Genomic DNA, 19,952 nt, shown 5'->3' on the forward strand with positions numbered 1-19,952 from the left:
ATTTCTATTTGTAATTTTTTGAGGAACCTCCATATTATTTGCCATAGCAACGGCACCATTTTGCATTCCCACCGACGGTGTGCAAGCGTTCCAGTTTCTCCACAGCCTCACCAACACGTGCTGTCCTTTGGTTTTTCAACAATATCCATTTCAACAGATGTGAGGTGATACCTCATTGTGGCTTTGATCTGCATTTCCCAGAGGTTGAGAATCTTTTCATATACCCGTTGACCTTATCTTACACCATACACAGAAGTCAACTCAGATGGATGAAAAACTTATAAACTGTAAGCCTACTAGAAGAAAATACAAGGGAAAAACTTCATGACTCTGGTATTGGCAATGATTGCACAGATCCGACACCAAAAGCACAAGCAACACAAGCAAGAATAGACAAGTGGAGCTACATCAAACTAAAAGGCTTCTGCACAGGAAAGAATACAATCACTAGAGGAAAAAGTAACCTACAGAATGGGAGAAAACATTTGAAAACCATATATCTGATAATGGGTTGTGATATTGTGATGTATAATAAGAAATATATATTTGGCCTTTGTTCATTTCTGGCACAGAGCTAAAGTCCTTGAAATTTTCTTAGTGATAAGAGTAATGGGAGCACCTTTTGTTATAATATTTAGTTTCTTGTTCTCAGTTCCTGAAATCACTTCAGAGCCATAAAAGTGAAGTTGATGTTTTGTTATTCCTAACAAGTCCCTTTCCACCACAACTGGGTTTAGGTTAATGAGGTGACTTGGAAAGAACCTAATGATTGGGGCTAGTGGCCAGGGGAGTGAAGCGTGTGATTAGAGGGTTGGAAATTTCAGTCCCACCCCAAGCTTCTGGGGAGCTGGGGAGTCTCACCCCCAGCTTCAATAGGGGATTGAGACTGAATTCAGTCACCAGTGGTCAATGATTTAATCAACAATGCTTATATAATGAAACCTCCATAAAACCCGAAATGTATGAGGGTTGGAGAGCTTCTGGGTTGGTGAACACCTGTAGATTCAGGGATAGTGGCCAAGCTCCAGGAGGGCAGAAACTCCACACCCTTTCCCCATACCTTGCCCTAGGCCTCTCTTCCATCTGGCTGTTCCTGGGTTATATCCTTTTATAATAAACCAGTAATCTAGTAAGTAAAATGTTTCTCTGAGTTCTGTGAGCCACTTTAGCAAGTTAATGGAACCCAAGGAGTGGGTCCTTGGAACTCTCATCCAATCAGGTGACAACTTAGACTTGAGATTGGTGTCTGAATTGGGGGGGTGGGCAGTCTTGGAGGACTGAGCCCTCAGCCTGTGGGATCTGATGCTCTCTCCAGGTAGATGGTGTCAGAACTGAGTTGAATTGTAGGACACCCAGCTGGTGTCAGAGAATTGCTTGGGTCCGTGGGAACTGCCTCCCCCTGCCACAGCCCACCCACCAGCGCATGTTGAAATTGGTTCTAGAAACTTGGGGGAATTAATTTCCAAAATATATAAGGAACTACAATTCAATGGCAAAAAATCCCTAATAACCTGATCCCAAGAAAACTTAGAACATAAACTAAGGTTTTATTTAAGTGGGGACCTGGAACTCCCTGGACCATTCCTACGTGGCACACTGGCATGTTTCTGGAATAGGTATTGCAGAGTTGCAGGAGGTTGGAGGGAACTTTGGAGCATCCTGATTCTCTTTGTTTATTTTCTCTTCCAGAAACAGAACTACCAAATACAAAATTTCCTGATGGTAAAAATATATTTCTAAAAAAGCTAACGTGTCTATTTCCACTGCCACACCACTAATCTAACATTTACTTTTCAGCCCAGACTCTTGTTTGAAAAATTACTATGTTCCAGTCATTCATCTAGATATCAAGGCAAGTAAGATGAATAAGATGAGGCTCCCTGTATTCAAGATGCTTATGTTCTGGGGGTTCGGGATAGAGTCAGATCTAAACAGTGTGCAGAACCCGATGTGCAGTTGGATGAAGGGTATGAATAAAGTACTGTGGATGCCTAAGTAGTGAAGTGATTCATTCTGCATGGTGTGTAGGGCAGCGGGTGGTATATCAAAGAAGGATTCCCACAAGAGTTGTCTGGACTAGGGTACCAATAAAAGTAAACTGAAATTCTTTCTGTTTCTTCATCACCTTGATTGACTGAACCAATATAGTGACACTGATTACATTATGAAACTTAAGGAAGTGGGACAATGCTATCTTCTTTAATATTATCCTCTGTGAGCTCCAGAGCTTGAGTTGGTTCACTTTTTTCTGCCTTTTCAAAATCCATAGATCAGGGCAGATTGATAATTTCTGGAAGAGACTTTATTTTTTAAAAACAAAATGGCTGCAACCTTGCAGAAGTGCTTAAAGAAACCAGTGGAGCGATAAATACCTTAGAAGGTGTAGTGGATGCTGTAGTGAACCACCAAGCTCTCCCCGTCAAGGGCTCGGGCATCTATTCTTCCAGGTGCCCAGAGTGTTGCCTTCTGATGTTTCACAACTGAGCCCCTACTTTGGAACTGCTTTGTAGCAAAGCTTTTTGCTCAAGTCATACTTCCTTCCTGGGGCTGTCTGCATCCAATGACTGGTTGACGTGAGGGTATAGCAGTCTAGCCCCTATGCCTAGATTTGCGTCAACTCTGTAGGGCCATTCCCACTCCAGAGCTCCCTATGGGGTCCACTAAGGCCTCAGCTGCAATTGCAATTGACTCAAAGCTCATCATTCTCTCTCTTCCCAATCCAACTTATTTCACTCCCTTGTAAATCAGAGTCCTCCCCTAACCTGCTTCAGTTAATCTCCACCTTGGAGTCTGTTTCCTGGGGAACTGACTTAAGATAAAAGCAAGCTAAGAATTCAAAACAGGTTTCCCAGAAATTCTCACACAGAACTGGAAAAGTTCCACCATTGAAAAATGCCACGACTCCTCCCTCATGATTGTTTGTTAAACTGGGGGTGGGGGGGGGGATGTCACATAACAGAACCAGTTTCTTCCTTGGACAGGAAGATGGATCAAAGCTTAGTTGCAAGAGCTAAGAATGGCTAACATATCACCTGGTGTAATTAGTAACTAATGATCAATCGATTGTCATGCTTTGCTATTTTAATATAGATTTATATATTTATTCGGAAAAAAAACACTTCAAATCCCCTTCTATTATGTGAAAGTAAGCCTGGCTGTTTGGACTGTGAAATTATAAGTTATGCTCCTCTATTCAACTAGGTGTCACATAAATCTAAGTAACAGACCCCAAGAGGGAATTTTATTATAATTTCTGGTTTTGCCAATAGAAACCTATAACGTTACAATTTCAAACTACCTAACCCGTTGAATCTAAACTCCTCTGCCACGCCCTCTGCAACATGGTTCCATCCTCCACAGTATCTCCACTGTCTCCCAACACCGACATGTCTCCCTCCCTGCTTTCCATCTTCCTCCTCCCTCACCAAAATCCCACCCGCCTTTGAAAGGTCTGACGTTCTTCCATGGAGCCTTCCTTGTCCAGGTCTATCCCCAAGAATTCCTTCCCACCCTAGCTCCTACTGCCCCATTTCCTACAATACATTTCATATCAAATCATACTCCGTACTGCTTAGTTAGCACAAGGCTAGGCACATGTAGCTAGCTCCTCAATGAATACAATTTTTTGACAGCTTTATTAATATATAATTAATATATAATTTTGTACCAAAAATTCACCTGTTTTAAGTGTATGATTCAACGATTTTTAGTAAATTTACATAGTTGTGAAATCATTACCATAATCCAATTTTATAACATTTTCATCACCCCCAAAAGATCTCTGATGCCCACTGTCTCTATAGATCGTAAGAAATGTATTTTGAGCTCTTGAGTTGGAACATCTTTACATTTTCTCATGATCACCATCACTTACTACTGAGACCCTTCTACAAATAATCTAAGGTAGACATTGGGAAAAGTAAACATTGTTAAATAAATGGCATTGAAAACCCCCCTACTCACTAACAGATTGATTGCATCTACTTCTTATTACAGCCTAAAAGGTGTCATTTTTAGGTAAAATCTAAATTCCTAGATTTATTTCAAACTCCATGTTGTTGATTCAGCTGGATTTTGTTTTAAAAGTGAAAACGAGAAGGAGTTGGGGTGAACCAATTACATGATGACATCCTGAGAGAATTCAGACAAGTCAGTTCACGTGTGTAAATCAAATAGGTCAGATAAACATCATTTTCTGCACTCCCTTTGTCTTGAACCCAAGGGAGATGGACCTCTCCTGAGAACAATTAGAGAGGATAGCCTGCAGAGTTTAGGATGCTGCTTCCTGTGTGGGTCAAACACAAGTCAAGGCTTATGCCTTTTACTAGTTTTAATTATATTCAGGTAAACAGGCCACCCCTTGTATAGCCTAACCTCATAAATATTAAGCAACTTCTAAAAAAATGACATTTGAGCTCAATTTAAATTGTGCACATGTAATCAACTACCTCATAAACAAATAAACCAGAGAAAGAAAGCAAAATTACTTCCTGCTCTGCTTTCCACGAACCGACAATATATTGATAAATTCATAATAATAATAATAGATTTAGAAATATTTCAGTGAGGTTGAGAATATTGATAGATAACATACAAAGTGCATCAAGAAAAAACTAGTTGTGATTTTTATTTTATGATGCCAAAATAAAACAGGATTATTTCACAGTTAGAAAACAAATCTTAACCAAAAAAACTATAAAACACATGTCTCAAATGTGAGGGTGGTGTATAATAAGAGACTGAAAATGAGTTCTCCGTATATTTATGTTGTTGTAGAGTCCTTCAGAACCAGCCGTAGAGCGGGTATTACGTTTTTTTAGGATTATGTGAACTTAGCCTTGAGAATACGGAATTATTTAAATCAAAGTTCCAAAGTGTGACATCTCAAATGCTCCCTAAATTCAGCAGACAAATGCGTGCTTCAAGTATAGAAATTATCTCAACATGATCATTTCAACTCTCCTTTATATTTGAATACCAGAACTATAAAGGTTTTAAAAAGCTATTCATGTCTATTTCCAATAATCAGACTCTTTTTATTGTAAAAAAATAAAACTTAAAATAATCATAAGGACTAATTTACACACAGCATACTTTTTTATGGTATAATAATATACTCTATGGGAATGTATTATACCAGGATCATCATCAGTAATGATTTGGGAATAGTTAAGATTTTGTTTAGCACTGTAATTATCAAGATCAAGCAGTCGAAAAAAATCCCAGTGGAACCACGTGATTTGGCTAGGGCCATGTCCTGAGTCTGTGACCAGGGGAAGACAGTATTTTGTTTCCACAAAGCCAATCTACTAATTAACCTTTAGGAAATAAGCCTTCCTGCAATACTTCTAAGTAAAAGAACAGTGTCTTCTGATGCCTCATATAGCAGAATTCCAAATATCAGGAAACATAAGTATTTATTAAAATATTTATTTATTAAGTAATCGAAATGAAGTGCAAACGTTTTCTGTCCTGAGTATGTATATTGAAATGGTATTTAACAAAATCAACACTGTGACAGGTGCCACTAAAATACAAAGCTTTTCAGTTGAAAAATTGCTGTAATTCAGCTTTTAAAAATATGGCTGTATATTTTATTCTTTCACAGTTGAAGCAGCATTGTACCCATAAAAGTTATATTTTATTCTGAGTGCATCCAGAAAAAAAAACCCAAATATAATTATCACAAACACTCATATACCTCTAACTTTTCTTTAAATGAGGAATACTTTAAAACTTTGTTTTGATAGGCCTCAGTAACCCAACTGTGTATTCATTAGTAAAGGATATTCTTACCTGTTCATTTTGGGTAAAATTAACTCAATTGGTAATGAAGGGCCTGAAATAGGGAGATATATCTCCATAGAAGAGAGATACTTGTGGTATTCTTATTTATAAATATGAATGAACAGATTTACATTCTTGTCAAGTAAAATGTAAGTTTACCATGGGCCTTTTTTAAATTAGGAAAGTTACTCCTTTAATTTAGTCTTTAAATAAATTTAATGTACTGAATTTCTGGAACCAAGTGCTACTTGCAATTTATGATGAAAGGCATTTAACCGTTCTTTCTGAACCGGCCAGTTCAAGATGCAGTGAGATTTAAACATTCCTCTTCGCAAACAGAGCGCATGATTCAGTTTATAATCCGGAATATCCTCAAGAAAGATCAATATAATGGAATCCAGACTTTGTTCAATAGCTTGCTGAACTGCGTGGTGCACCTTGAATCTAAGTTAAAAAAAATAACTGAATTAAGGTATATATCAATATACAGTTTTTAACAGCCCAAAGCTCTAAAATTAACATTTCCCTTGTAATTAACTTTAATCTGTCACTAAAAATCAGGTTACGTTTCTTCTTAATTTTATTTTTAAAATACTCTGAGTTGTGAGTAATAATGTTAGTAATATTTAAAAGCTCAATTTAAAAATGAGAATACACTTCAGATTGCAGAGTGTTCACCTACCTTTTGCATAATGGATCTTTCAGTAGATTCTGTGTTATAACAAAAATAATTTTTCTGCTCCTTCTGATGCTATTAACAATTGCTTCAAGTTCAAGGACACCTGCCTCAAAATCCCTTTCTTCCAGACAAAATCTGAGTGTATGATCTTCTTCTTCCATTGGGGAGAAGTGTTCCCAGACCCAATCCCTATCCTTACAGGCATGAATTATATATGCCGCATATTCAAACTGTTCTGGCTGTCTGTCTATTTCTTTGAAACCAAGAACTCGATGCACTGAAACATTCCAATAAAAAGATATCTTCCAGCCTTCAAAATGGATGAGGAGTACAAGAAGGATAAAAATCAATAGGATACTGGTATTTATCATGAAAAGGAGTTCAAATGGGGCACTGTCTTTGCAGGGTGATATATCAAAAAGCATCACTGGGAAACCATGATATTGAGGTGGAGTGTTGCAGAGGTAACGGCTTGATAGTTCAGAGATGTTGGTATGGGTATTATTAATCCAAGTAACAAACCAGGCAATGCTTTCACATGTACAATCGAATGGATTAAAGCTCATATCTAAATTACTCAGGTTCTTGAATGCTGGCCCAAAAACGTTCTTTTCAACAGATGTTATGAGATTCTTCTGAAGGCTTAATGACTTTAGCGACACTTGATTATCAAAGACAGATGGCGAAAGGATATTTAAATTATTCAATCCTAAATCGATGCTCTTCAATTCACGTAAGTCCTTGAAGACTTCTGCTGGGACCTCATCAAAGCCATTAGACTCTAAGTTAAGGATGTGGAGGTGAGAAAGACCCTTCAGAAAATGAATAGGACCGCCAGGGTTTGCATGCTTCCAGAGGCGAGCTAAGTTGTTATGCTGCAAATCCAGAATTTCTAGTTTCTCAAGACCCTTCAACAGTTCATCATTTATGTTGGCTATGTTGTTGTTGCTTAGATCCAGAATGGTCAGGTTAGGAAGAGGGTGAAAAGGTGAAGGGGAGCTATTCACATTTTTAAGGGCCACCCTTCGGAGCATCAGTCGTTGAAGGCTTGGAACCAAGGCAAAAGAGTTGCTAGTCAGCTCTAGGTATTTGTTGTAGGAAAGGTAGATTTCAACAATATTTTCTAGACCTCTCCATTCCTGGCCTGTGAGTTCTTGCCCAATTTCATTAAGGCCAAGGTCAAGTACATTTAGGTGGCCCAACCAAGAAAAAGCACCACTCTCTATTTTTGAGATTTTATTTTTGGTTAGGTTGAGTATGAGCAGAGGAGAACCAGCAAGTGATAAAAACGTTTCATTTGTTAAAGTTCGCAAACTTGAGAAGGAGTTGGATAGACTTAAACATCTCAGCCTTGTCAATCCCGTGAAAGTATTGCTTTTTATGCCTGGAAAGGTGTTATCTTCCATATTGAGATACTCCAAAAATTTTAGCCACTGAAAGGAAAAATCATCAATCTTGGGAAGTGAAGCCAGGGAAATGCTTTGTTTAGTAAAAGATCGTCTCAAATTCAGGTATCTCACATTGGAAAGCCCATAAAAAGAGCGAGAAGACAGATGTTGTATATTATTATACTCCAAAAAGAGATATTCTAGATGTGGAAGCCAAGCAAAGGAATCATTACCAATCACACTTAAGCTGTTATGGGAAAGATCGAGCATTGTGAGATTTGTCTGCTTCAGCCCAACAAAAGTCGTGTTGCTGGTTGTGTACAGCTGGTTGTTGCTCAGGGACAGATTCTGAATGCTTGTGTTTGATAATTCCAAGCAGAGCTCTTCTATGAGACTGGGGCTCAGTTTGGCATTGTTCAGAGAGAAGCCAAATAATTTTCCAATTGCATGAAAACACCCTGGAGAGAACTAGAGTGGGACGGAAAAAGAGGTTAATAACCAAAACACGAGTCTGTATGACCCTTGAAAAGCAGGCATATTCTCTACTCAATCCCCTTTCCTCTTTCACCGCCTTCTCCGGGTTTTCTCTCCATCCCTCTGTCTCCCAGCTCCTTCCTCTGTACCATCACCCACCTCCTGCTCCAGCCCTTGCCTCCCCTGGTCACTGGTAACTCAGCATCCATGTATCAGCTTAGATGCCACTTCTTCAGAGGGTCTTCCCTGATCTCCCAGGCTGAGTTAAGTCTCCTGGTACTTTTACTTCATCACACTGAGTATTACTGTAATTAATAAACTATTTGTAAAGTCACCTCTGGGGCAGATCCCGTTTCCCTCTTCGTGACCACTGCTCTCAGTAAACATTCTGGGACGAATGGGTGGATTTTACTATGAAACATTGACATGCACTTTCCTTTCTATGACTCTGAGCTCCAGCGATCCTCTCTGTCTTCCCACCAAGGTTTTCTCCTGGCTATTTCATTACCGTGTTTCCAGCTCCCTTCCGCTCTGCCCCCCAGTCCCTCACTAGAAGACTTGGCTGCTATGAGACTCAGCGCTGGAGCAAGAGAGCAAGAGGCAGGAGGGAGGGGATCCAAAGAGGATAGAGGTCAAGTCTCCTGGGAGGGCAAAGAGGCTCTGATTTCTACTGTGTCACTTGTGAGATGTTAGGACCAATGGATGACATGAGAGAAATGTGGAAGAAAGTGAGTCAATATACAAAGCAGGAAATGATTAGATTAATTATGGTACATCTATAGGATAGGATTATTTTGCAGTCACTAAAATTAAGCTTGTGAATAATTCTTAATGACATGGAGGATATTCATGTTATTACTTTTAAAAGGCAGGACACACCATCATTCTCAGAGAGGCAGCACAGCACGGCTGCTAAGAGCGTGGGGCCCTGGTCTAACACTGCCCGAAACCCAGCTCTGTCACCAGTCCATCACCTGTGAGGCTGTGGACAGGTTCCTTAATCTTTCTTCATCTCAATTTACTCTTGTGTAAAACGATGATAAGCATAAGTTGGTTACAGGACTAGACAAAATTGTATTAAAAAAGAACTTGTCACAGTGTTGGCCACACAGTTAAGTACTCTATGAATTTCAGTTGCTGTTGTTTTTTCTTTTATTACACGGAGAAAAGCTGGAGACAAACATACCCAAATGTTAACATTGGTTGTCCTGAGACTATGAGCTTTTGGATAGTTTTTATTTTTCTCCTCATTACTTATATATTTTACATTTATTTATATATTTCTAAAATAAATGTTCTAAACAACAAAAAAAATGCTGTTCAAAAATGAACCTGAGTAGCTTGCATAAAATATTTAATTATTATTTCAGGATAATTTCATTCACAGTCTATTTTTTAATCTGAAAATTAATATACCTTTAAAAATCTGATTTTGTTTAGAATTCCCAATATTCTTATTCTTGGCTTGTAAAGGAATAAAATAAAGACACACCTGTATGCAAAACTAATGAATAAATGGAAGATCACAGACCCAAAAAGAGAAGGTTAGGTTTACTCCATTATATAGGAAGGTGCTTGTAAAAATATAATGCTAGTTATTGTTTATCGAGCATTACCTATAATGCCAGGCACTGTGCTAAATTCTTTGCCACATAAGCCTATGGGGAAGTGTTATTATTATACTAATTTTAAAACTAGAGAACTGGAGCAGAGAGAACTTGAATAATTTGCCCAATTGTACAATTATTAACAGACAAAGGCCACATAGGGAGTCAGCTAACCCAACTCTAAAGCCTGTGCTCTTAACCATCATACTATTTTAATTCTTCCAGGGATTTTGCACAAGAGATAGTATTATTTCCACTTTACAGGCAAGGAAACTAGACCCAGAGAGGTTAAGTTCCCCAAGGCCAAAGTCCTGGTCTGTAATGGAGCAAGGATTTTATAACCCACTTCTGTTTGACAGCAGAACTCCAGCTCCAAATTGCTACCAAACTCCCTTTCTTGCAAGGATGACATGAATGGCCCTAAGCAGTAAGTGTGAAGGATTTCTAGAAGACGTGACAAAGGTTATCACCTCTTTCTCCATCTCTACCTTTAGATTCTTACCCACGTGACACAATCAGGGACTGCCCACACTTAAAAGTACAACACAAAATTTTTTATCTTACCTCTTTTATTTGATTTGATGACAACTCTAATCTTTTTAAAGAAGAGTTGCCAAGGAAATCAAGTTCTTCACGTCTTAGTGCAGAAATTTTATTATTTGATAGTAGAAGCTCTTGGAGATTTTCCAGTTGCAGCTGAGTTCCTAATTTAGTAGATGATAAACCATTATGAGCTAGGTCTAATTTGATTAAATTCTGAGGGGAAAAAATATGTATATAAGTTACAGTCTTGCCATGAAAAAATAGTTCTTTTAAATGTACATGAATCTTAGAAATAACTGGACAGCAAAATGTCACATCTTTATTATTCTATAGAAAACTGACGGTAGGAGTAATAAAAAATCTTGGTTGTGATTGAAAATACCATTGCTACAAAGACTAATTTCTTTTTTTTTTGCAGTACGCGGGCCTCTCACTGTTGTGGCCTCTCCCGTTGTGGGGCACAGGCTCCGGATGCGCAGGCTCAGTGGCCATGGCTCACGAGCCCAGCCGCTCCCCGGCATGTGGGATCTTCCCGGACCGGGGCACGAACCCGTGTCCCCTGCATCGGCAAGCGGACTCTCAACCACTGCGCCACCAGGGAAGCCCCAAAGACTAATTTCTTAATTCAAAGAATCACTTTATTTCTCTTACCAAAATAAAATGACTTCAGCTTATTTATTCGTGATGTAAGGAATATTCATAATAAGCATTTTTATTTACTTATTTATTTATAATAAGCATTTCTTTATGATGTAAGAAATATTCATGTGGCTTATCAAACATAGTGTCATGCATCAACCTTGAAACTAAACAACAAAAAAAATGATGAAGAAATATTTTCTTAAGAAGCATGAGGAGAATGTTGCTGTTCATGAAATTTTTAAAAGATTTTCAGGGGCTTCCCTGGTGGCACAGTGGTTGAGAGTCCGCCTGCCGATGCAGGGGACATGGGTTCGTGCCCCGGTCCGGGAAGATCCCACATGCCACGGAGTGGCTGGGCCCGTGAGCCATGGCCACTGAGCCTGCGTGTCCAGAGCCTGTGCTCCACAACGGGAGAGGCCACAACAGTGAGAGGCCCTCGTACGGCAAAAAAAAAAAAAAAGATTTTCATGTTGAGAAAGATCGGTAGTTATGTAAATTTTGCATCATGACTAGTACAGAATATTATTATTTTGTTTTGTCTGTGCTGTAGGATGTTTTGTCACTTTGTGCTACCTTTGAACATGTAAACTTCCACTCAGGTAAAATGTAAGGAAAAACTGATATATGTTAGGGCAATATCTTATGTAATGTCTATCAAAGAGCTTAAGACTTCTGTTTATGTTTTAAAAATAAGAATAACATTTTGCCGGCAATTAACCGGATTTTGAGGTCTTTGTGCCCAAAGACATCATTTCATCTACATCAGAATCTAAGAGGGCACAAGAAAGAATTTCAAATCCCTAGCTAGCAAGCAAATCATTTTATAAATGTCTCTAAGAATATTTAAATTTATATATTATTCTTGGTATTTGAGGTCGAGGAATGCTCAGTTTTTTATAAGCCCACAAAATGAAGAAAACAGAGTTCTGAAAATAGCTTTGATATAAGAAAAGCACTTAATAATTGCCTCAGATTTAAAGACACTAGCATATTTTTTCACAGATTTAAATTCAAGCAAAGTACTGACAAGAAAAAGGTGGTAGCTACTGAAAAGCAATACTGTAGAAGATTTCTTAAATCAAAAGTATGTAATTTTTAGCTGAACAGTTGGCTTTATCATGCCTCAAATTGTTAATTTTATTTAAATTAGAATTTGGACTCGACATATGTTTTCATTATTGCAGGTACTAAATCAGCAGTGTGGAGAGTTTATTTGCCATTCTTCATGGGATATTCTGATTCTTCTCTGGTCTCTACCTCTTGAATCTAAGTTCTATTTCTAGTGGAAGGATGCAAGAGAGGAGAGTTCTTTAACATTACAGTATTTGCTCTCTTGAAAATATTTCCAATCATAATGGCCATATTTGTGTGTGGAGCCCTCCTACCCATTTGGGTAGATCAGATTTCTTATTCTTCACCTTGATATTTAGACATGAAGTCTAAAGATGCACAAATGACTTGAAAACAATATTCAATAACATAGTTTTCATTTCTTACATGGAAATATTCATTTCCATCTTACCTTCAGGCTTTTAAAGGGATTACTTTGAATTTTCTGGATTGAGTTGGACATTAGATGGAGTTCAGTCAAATTCATGCAGAAGATAAAGGTTTTATCAGAAAGCTGAGATAGCTCATTGTGTTGGAGGTTCAAAATTTCCAACAAAGGGAGACTTTGGCACAGTTCTGGCTCCAGCTTTGAGATGGAGTTAAATCCTCCATCCAAGATAGTAAGTTGGCTGTATCTTGTAAAATTGGCAGGTGGTAATCTTCTGAGTTGATTATGGGTAACATTCAACACTGTTATGTTTGTTGGGAGGTCATCAGGTATTTGAGTCAACTTCAGATGACTGCAGTCAGCTATTTCATGTCTAACAGTACATTTGTTGGTAGAAGATGTACACAGTATCCAGAAGGGCAACAGTCCCCAAAAGGAGTAGATACGATAAAACAAATCCCTGCTCATGATTCTGCCTTATAAAAGAAAAACAGCAAAAGCAATGGGCAGCATTAATAACATGCGCTCCCATATACATTGGTTTATTACTTGCAATATATGTAACAAATGTGACTATATATGTAATATATGTAACAAATGTGATCTCATTACTCGTAACAGTTATGATATACAAGTACGTATTATACAAGTAATACATCAAATGGAAATAATTCAATCAGCACAAAAAAGGATCAAAAAACAAACTCGCTCCTCGCTTTTCACCTCCACCCCAGCTGCAACGTTCCAAGGTAAACCTCTTGACTGTTTCTGCTTTTAATTCTCATGGTCACTTCCACAAACCTAAATAATATGCTTGTGTTTCTACTTCTTCATTTCTGGACCTTAAGTAGATTCTTCCTACCGAAAAGATGAGGAACTTAATTATACTATTTCCTCATCCTCTTCACGTTTTTCCTTAGTTATTTTAAAATTTCATTTAATCTATTGTTACAATTAGACTGTAACAATCTATTGTTACAACCTATTGTTAATCTATTGTTCTTTATAGTTCTAAAGCCTATTCTGAAAACTCTTTCCAGTGCCATAAGGGCACTACCTCTATTTACCAACTCACAGGCATAGTCCCCGAAATATATTCCCCTCCTTTGCCTAGATGACATTTAACTCTTCTGGAAGGGCTGTAGCTAGAGATAAGAATTACTGAGAAGGATTAAGCCATTTACAAAACATGTAAGGACTGAAAGACATTCCCAGATATGAAGATACACTTCACCTGATGGAAGAGACTCACCAAATGTCAGGCAGGATGAGTGAAAAAGGAAAAAGACACAGACTCTTCTGAAACGTCAGAATTGTGATCATCCACCAGAAAAATCCTAAAACCTTTTAAGGAGAACATATGATCAATTACTTCCAGAGGAAAGAGATCCTGATGGCCACAAAACTTTTCATCAGCAACATAAGCCACTAGAAAACAATAGTGCTAAGCTTTCAAAACGTGCAGGGGGAATAATTTTGAACCCCAAATTTCATATGACGCTGAACAATTAAAGATAAGGGGAAGAAGCGTTTTGAGATGTGCATAGACTCAGTAAGTTTGTAAGTAGGGAATCTGCATGAAAAAGTTATTCTAGAATGTGCTACAGTAAAAAGAAAAAAAGCGAGAGAATGAAATTAGAGTGAAGAGTTGATGTTTCATGAGACGTAACAGAAACAAAGGAAGTTAAAAAGAGATGAAAAGTAGATTCACTGGGCCTTGCAATTTTGGAAAACCTAGGACTACACATTTCTTTGTCCAAGTAAAAGACAATATTGCATCATGTTTGGGACCTGGCGTCTGCCGCCAGGGTGCTTAATCGTTATTTGCAGTTTGGCTTGTACAGTTTGGTTTGTAAATTCACAATATTTTTTCCCCTAAATTTATGCAGGCGCATCTACCTGCAGACACACACTAACACATAATCCTACTGTAAAGTTGGGAGCCAAGTTCCTGAAACTAGTACCGCCCGAGGCCGACCAGCCCATATTTGCTCATTTCTGACCTTCCTACACATCTGAAGATCTTTCCATGTCTCATCTTCTTCCGTTTTCCTTTACGAGGCCAGAGAAAGCCATTTTCTTACTCCTAGGAATACCTGGAGTGTTTTCTCCTTGTCAAGCCCGTTATAAAATGCCAGCCCCTGACTCCTCTCCAGCCAAGAAAACTAAGAGAAGGAGATAAGCTCTTTAAAGCTCACAGGGCTCTGCATCCTTAAGACAAAGATGTGATTTTTAAAAAAAGGCTGTTGCCGAATGATTTCCATCGCTTCCCTAATGTGCTTTCCCAGTTACAGAACACTACAAAGGAAAAAAAAAATACTGCATAAAACGTTTTATCATGTTAATGAGAAACTGTTGCTGTTCCTTGTCTTCTGAGTTGTGATACAAGTCTCCTCACACCTATATTCTCTCCTCTTTTTCTACTCTCCATGTTGAATGATTCTGACTCGATCTCAAGCACCAGACCCAAGAAAGATCAAAGAATGCTAAAGCCAACAAGCATTCTAGCTGTACCCAACATGAGAGATCCTATCCCAGGAAGAATTTAAAATACACACCTTCACTTACTCTGACGGCAGCTGACCGTTCCTTTTTTCATTAGTCCAAATCCAGTTGTTTTCATCTGGGAAGTGAGGAAGTTTGCTGCAATCTGGAAAGTGAAACTAAAGTTTAAAAAAAAAAAAAAACAAACCTCCTTTTCTCCTTGGTACATTCTAAGAAGGGCAAAGGAAAAAAATCACAATCTCAGCAAGAGGTATTTTAAATTGTTTCTTAAAAATGTCTTGTTTTTTCTTCTTCTGTACAGTCCCTTGGGTTTTATTAAGAGGGTCACAGATTTAGCAACAGAGAAAGTTGAAAGAATTAAGACCTTGCCCATTGATGTGGGCAGGGCTCTAGAGGTTAATGAATATCTAACTGAGAGCAAATTCCTCTATTTTTTTTTTTTAAACCAAAGCCTGATTCATGGCTGTCAGAATTGGTTAGAGGGACAGAAAAAAAACTCAGTCCCTAATCAAAGCTAAGCACTTTCACTTCTCTTATCTCACTTTATCTTCTTAGCAACTTTTAAGACAAATAATGCAGAAATTAACCTTTTGATCAAAGAGACCAAGTTTCACAGCAGAGAAAGAGCTGGCCTTGGCAAAGCCAGGAGCCGGTCCTAACACATGCTGCTCCACTTTACATGGTCAGAATCTGTTAGGGAACAAATTGATAAGCCTGGAGAAAGTTCAGATTCACTATTTAGTTATCAATTAGCTTTACTGACTTCAACTAGTGTAAGGAACATGCTTGTCAAAAAAGTAACACGTTTTCATTGTTGATATAACATCATAGGATAACTATAATGTTATACAGTAAAATATAACAATTGGCAGGAACTGTAGAAATCACTGAATCCAGCTCCCTTGTTTGAGAAGTGAGGAAAACAAAACAGAGCTAGGTGAGGGATTTGCCTGAGGACATACCGCAAGTTGCCTTAATGCTTTATACAAGTCAAGTAAGAAACAGCCTGGAACAGTTGAAACATGTCATTAGCTTGACTTGACTGCAGAATTGAGAGCAAGAAGTTAGCTGGTATCAGGGTGCAAAATGCCCTTTCCTGGGCTCCAGCCTTAGCTGGACCACCTTGTGGTTACCCTTTTCTGATTCTGCCGTCTCATCTATGACATAATGGCATAAGCAGGCAAACGACTGTCCCCCACATCTACCCACTGGGACGTGCAGTAAAACGTTACTCCTATTCAAAAGGTTTCTTCTCTGTGAGTCCCTGAAGGCAGGACAGGGTGTGCTCTTTGTGTGTGACTCTCCAGCCAGTCTTCCACGGTAGGCTGTCACTTTGGGCTCCAATGAACCAGGCTGCTCTTCAGTATTCAGACCCTTGTGTGGTCTCCACATTGACCCTGGACTTGACCACGTGACTAGCTTTGGCCAACAGGATATTAGTAGCATGCAGCAAGCCAACACTGGATAAGTATTTGCATATTAGGACTGTCCCTCTTCCTCTCAGAACCCAGTCGCTGTGTGGTGAGATGCCCAGCCTAGACTTGTGCAAGGCAACACGGAGGAGAACCGAGGGTCTAGCCAATAGCTCCAACTGAGCACCCAGAAGACAGCCATTGAGTAAGCCATATTGGGAGTGGATTTTCCAATCCCAGTTGAGTCACCCCAGCTGATATCCCATGGAGCAGAGATGAGCTGTCCCCACAAGTCCTGCTGAAATTCCAGAGGAGTAAACAAAAAAATGACTCAAGTTTTAAACCAAAAAATTTTGGAGTGATGTGTTAGGTATAATCAGATAAATGAAATTCATTCCCCCCACAACCCAACACACCCATCTCTTATGCCTTAGGACTTCTTGTAAATATCAGGTTTTCCATAATGTTGGTTGAACTAAAGAATGGCTTCCAAAAAATAATTTTTATTGGTAGTCTCATAATGCAATAATCAGTTTAGGCATAATACCAGTCCTCATCCAGATATTAATAGTCCTCAATTCATGTTGGCTCTAAATACAACACAGGTCAGTTTCTCTCCAGTGTATATTTCTTAATTATGCATTAACTTATTTAGCTATTACGGTGGTAGGTGCTACAGTGAAAAAGTTTATTTTTCCCTTTTTAAGAGAATTAAATCAAAACTATGATATATGTCCATAAGTGGACTCGAAACAACAAGAACAAACAAAGAAAGAAAGAAACAAACAAAACAGAAACAGACTCATAGATACAGAGAACAAACTGGTGGTTGCCAGACGGGGGAAGGCGGGAGAACAGATGAAGTAGGTGAAGCGGATAAAGAAGTACAAACTTCCAGCTACAAAATAAATAAGTCACCAGTGTGTAATGTACAGCATAAAGAATATAGTCAATAATCTTGGAACAAGTTTGCATGGTGACAGATGGTAACTAGACTTATTGTGGTGATCATAATGTATAAAAATATCGAATCACTATGTTGTACACCTGAAACTAATATAATACTGTATGTTACCTATGATTCCAAAACAGACAAACAAAAACTTCCCATGGGTTTACAATGTGATGAGTATATTATGGACCTAGATAAACAGTTGCATTTCCCTCAGAGCATCAGATAGACCGTCATTTTGAACTGTGCTGACCCGTCTCCCTTCACAGCCACCGTTCAGAAAGGACATGGTCCTGCTCTGAACTGTCTGAAATTCCAGAAGCCATCTCTTTTTCTTTTTTCTTTGTGAACTCTTTCTCTAAAGTAAAGGTGCAGTTCCTCTTGCCAGTGTCATTTCCATTTCTGCTCACTGAGCTTCAGCTGGTTTAAATTAAGTTCGTTGTCAACCAGACAACAAACTCAGCAAGAACTTTAATGAGAAGAAATAACACTGTGCCCCTCCTGTTACTCTCACTCATGTCCACTGAGCAGGACTGAACTTGAACTTCCCCTCTGAAAAAGAAACCAACATTTGACACACAGAGCTTCTAGCTTAACTTGAGCTTTTCCTTATTTTTTATTTTTTTGTAATTTTATGTGGTAGATCAAAAGTGGTGATATCTTCCTCTCTCTTGTAAATCTGGGAGGTGGGTTCCTGTGAATGGGTCTGACTCTCCTTCACTGACAGTCTCAGGATATGGTGAAGGTCTCTTCAAACTCTATGCCTTAAATTTGATATTCATTTATTAATATGAAAAATAAAATTCCAGGTCCAGTGGTTAACACTCCACACTTCCACTGCAGGAAGCATGGGTTCGATCCCTGGTCAGGGAGCTAAGATCCTGCATGCCGCATAGCATGGCAAAAAATAAACAAAATAGAATAAAATAAAAATCCAGACCAAACTTCGCTAGCATCCTACTTTCTTTCTATTTATTTATTTACTTTCAATTTGGATATTTTTCCAGTATTTATTATGAGTAAATTGGCCTCCTGGAATTGTTCTACAGAGTCATGATTAAATAAATAACCCTTGTGGTGATACCCCTGTCTATGTGAGGAGCAGCTTGATTTCAAATCAAAATCTGCTGTTCAGACCATTTGCCCTTGTTATTCTTACTTTTTTCCCTTTCTTTTAAATTAGAGTATAGTTGATATACAATATGATATCATCCTACACTTTAAATATCCTAATTAAATTTGAATGAACTGATGCCTACTGGGCATCCAGTGAATGGAGTCATAAATGTCAAACAAAGCCATTAACAATCACACTTAACACAAAGAAGTTCAAAATATCAAAAGCAACTAATAGAGCCTCCCTGGTGGCACAGTGGTTGAGAGTCCACCTGCCGATGCAGGGGACACGGGTTCATGCCCCAGTCCGGGAAGATCCCACATGCCGCGGAGCGGCTGGGCCCGTGAGCCATGGCCGCTGAGCCTGCGCGTCCGGAGCCTGTGCTCCGCAACGGGAGAGGCCACAACAGTGAGAGGCCCGCGCACCACACACACACACACAAAAGCAACTAATAACTTACTGTAATCAGATTAAACTGGTCATTGGTGACAGTTTAATGCTCATGCAGGTCGATCTCCATTTTATAATGCAAATTTTGAATCAACACAATTAAAGAGAGTGTCCAGTGTTGAAAAGGATAGGCAGTTGCTTTTGAACATGTTCTTGCTTTTCTCCTAACAGGAAGCTGTATCTGTATCTGGGATGATTTATAATAAGAATATGAGAACTGGTCCTTAAAAAATGAGAAGTAAAAGTGGAAGGAAGGTGGGGAGGGGGAGGTTTACTAGGCTAAAAATTTGGAGAAAAAGTACATAAACCTAGTGAAATTCAGAAAGCTGTAAGCTAGAGTTTACAGCCTGTATAAAATGTTAATCTTATTCTTTACTTTACCTAGAAATAGGCCTATATAAGAGTTGAATGTACACTTTAACATCAATACCATTTCAAAAGAAATGGTAACATTTCTTTCTGTTTACATTACCTGTGGTACAGTGGCCTGGAGTGTGAAAGGCCCACAGGGAAATGAATAAGTTCTTTAAGAAGAGGAGCTGACTGACCCCTGGCCAGGGCCTCGAAACTGGGCCAAGAGAGCATTTTTTAAAGCTATATTACAATTGACCCCTTGATGTCTTGACATTAGTTTTGAGTTCAGTTTTTGGGGGATATTTGAGGGCCCTAAATACAATAATAGAGGAGACTTCTAGAGATTGGGCATAATTTGCCCTAAACGGAATAGAAAACAATTTATCATGAGAGTAGAAAGGAAGAAGAGAAGTACAAGAAAGAAATCAAAGAGAAAATAAAAAAATACCTAGAAACAAATGACAATGAAAACACGACAACCCAAAACCTATGGGATTCAGCAAAAGCAGTTCTAAGAGGGAAGTTTATAGCAATACAAGCCCAC

The 19,952-nt window shown here is 38.6% G+C and overlaps 1 protein-coding gene across 2 annotated transcripts; it reads right to left on the bottom strand.

Moving 5' to 3' along the window:
* Positions 1 to 5,791: 5,791 nt before the first annotated feature.
* On the bottom strand, positions 5,792 to 19,116 carry TLR3 (toll like receptor 3). 2 transcript variants are annotated; one of them, XM_029226648.1, is made up of 7 exons: positions 19,065 to 19,116; positions 15,177 to 15,268; positions 13,871 to 13,962; positions 12,643 to 13,094; positions 10,500 to 10,691; positions 6,470 to 8,322; positions 5,792 to 6,231 (listed from the first exon to the last, which is right to left on the bottom strand). In XM_029226648.1, exons 4-7 carry the CDS (start codon positions 13,084 to 13,086, stop codon positions 6,003 to 6,005), a joined length of 2,718 nt encoding a protein of 905 aa, XP_029082481.1. In that variant the 5' UTR covers positions 13,087 to 13,094; positions 13,871 to 13,962; positions 15,177 to 15,268; positions 19,065 to 19,116; the 3' UTR covers positions 5,792 to 6,002. The 2 variants fall into 2 exon arrangements, with proteins under 2 accessions (XP_029082481.1, XP_029082480.1); XM_029226647.1 differs by lacking the exon at positions 19,065 to 19,116 and having other exon boundaries at positions 15,177 to 15,437.
* Between the last annotated feature and the right edge of the window lie 836 nt (positions 19,117 to 19,952).

Source organism: Monodon monoceros, unplaced genomic scaffold (assembly GCF_005190385.1).
Source record: "Monodon monoceros isolate NGI ecotype Baffin Bay Population unplaced genomic scaffold, NGI_Narwhal_1 Super_Scaffold_17, whole genome shotgun sequence".
NCBI classification, from domain to species: Eukaryota; Metazoa; Chordata; class Mammalia; order Artiodactyla; family Monodontidae; genus Monodon; species Monodon monoceros.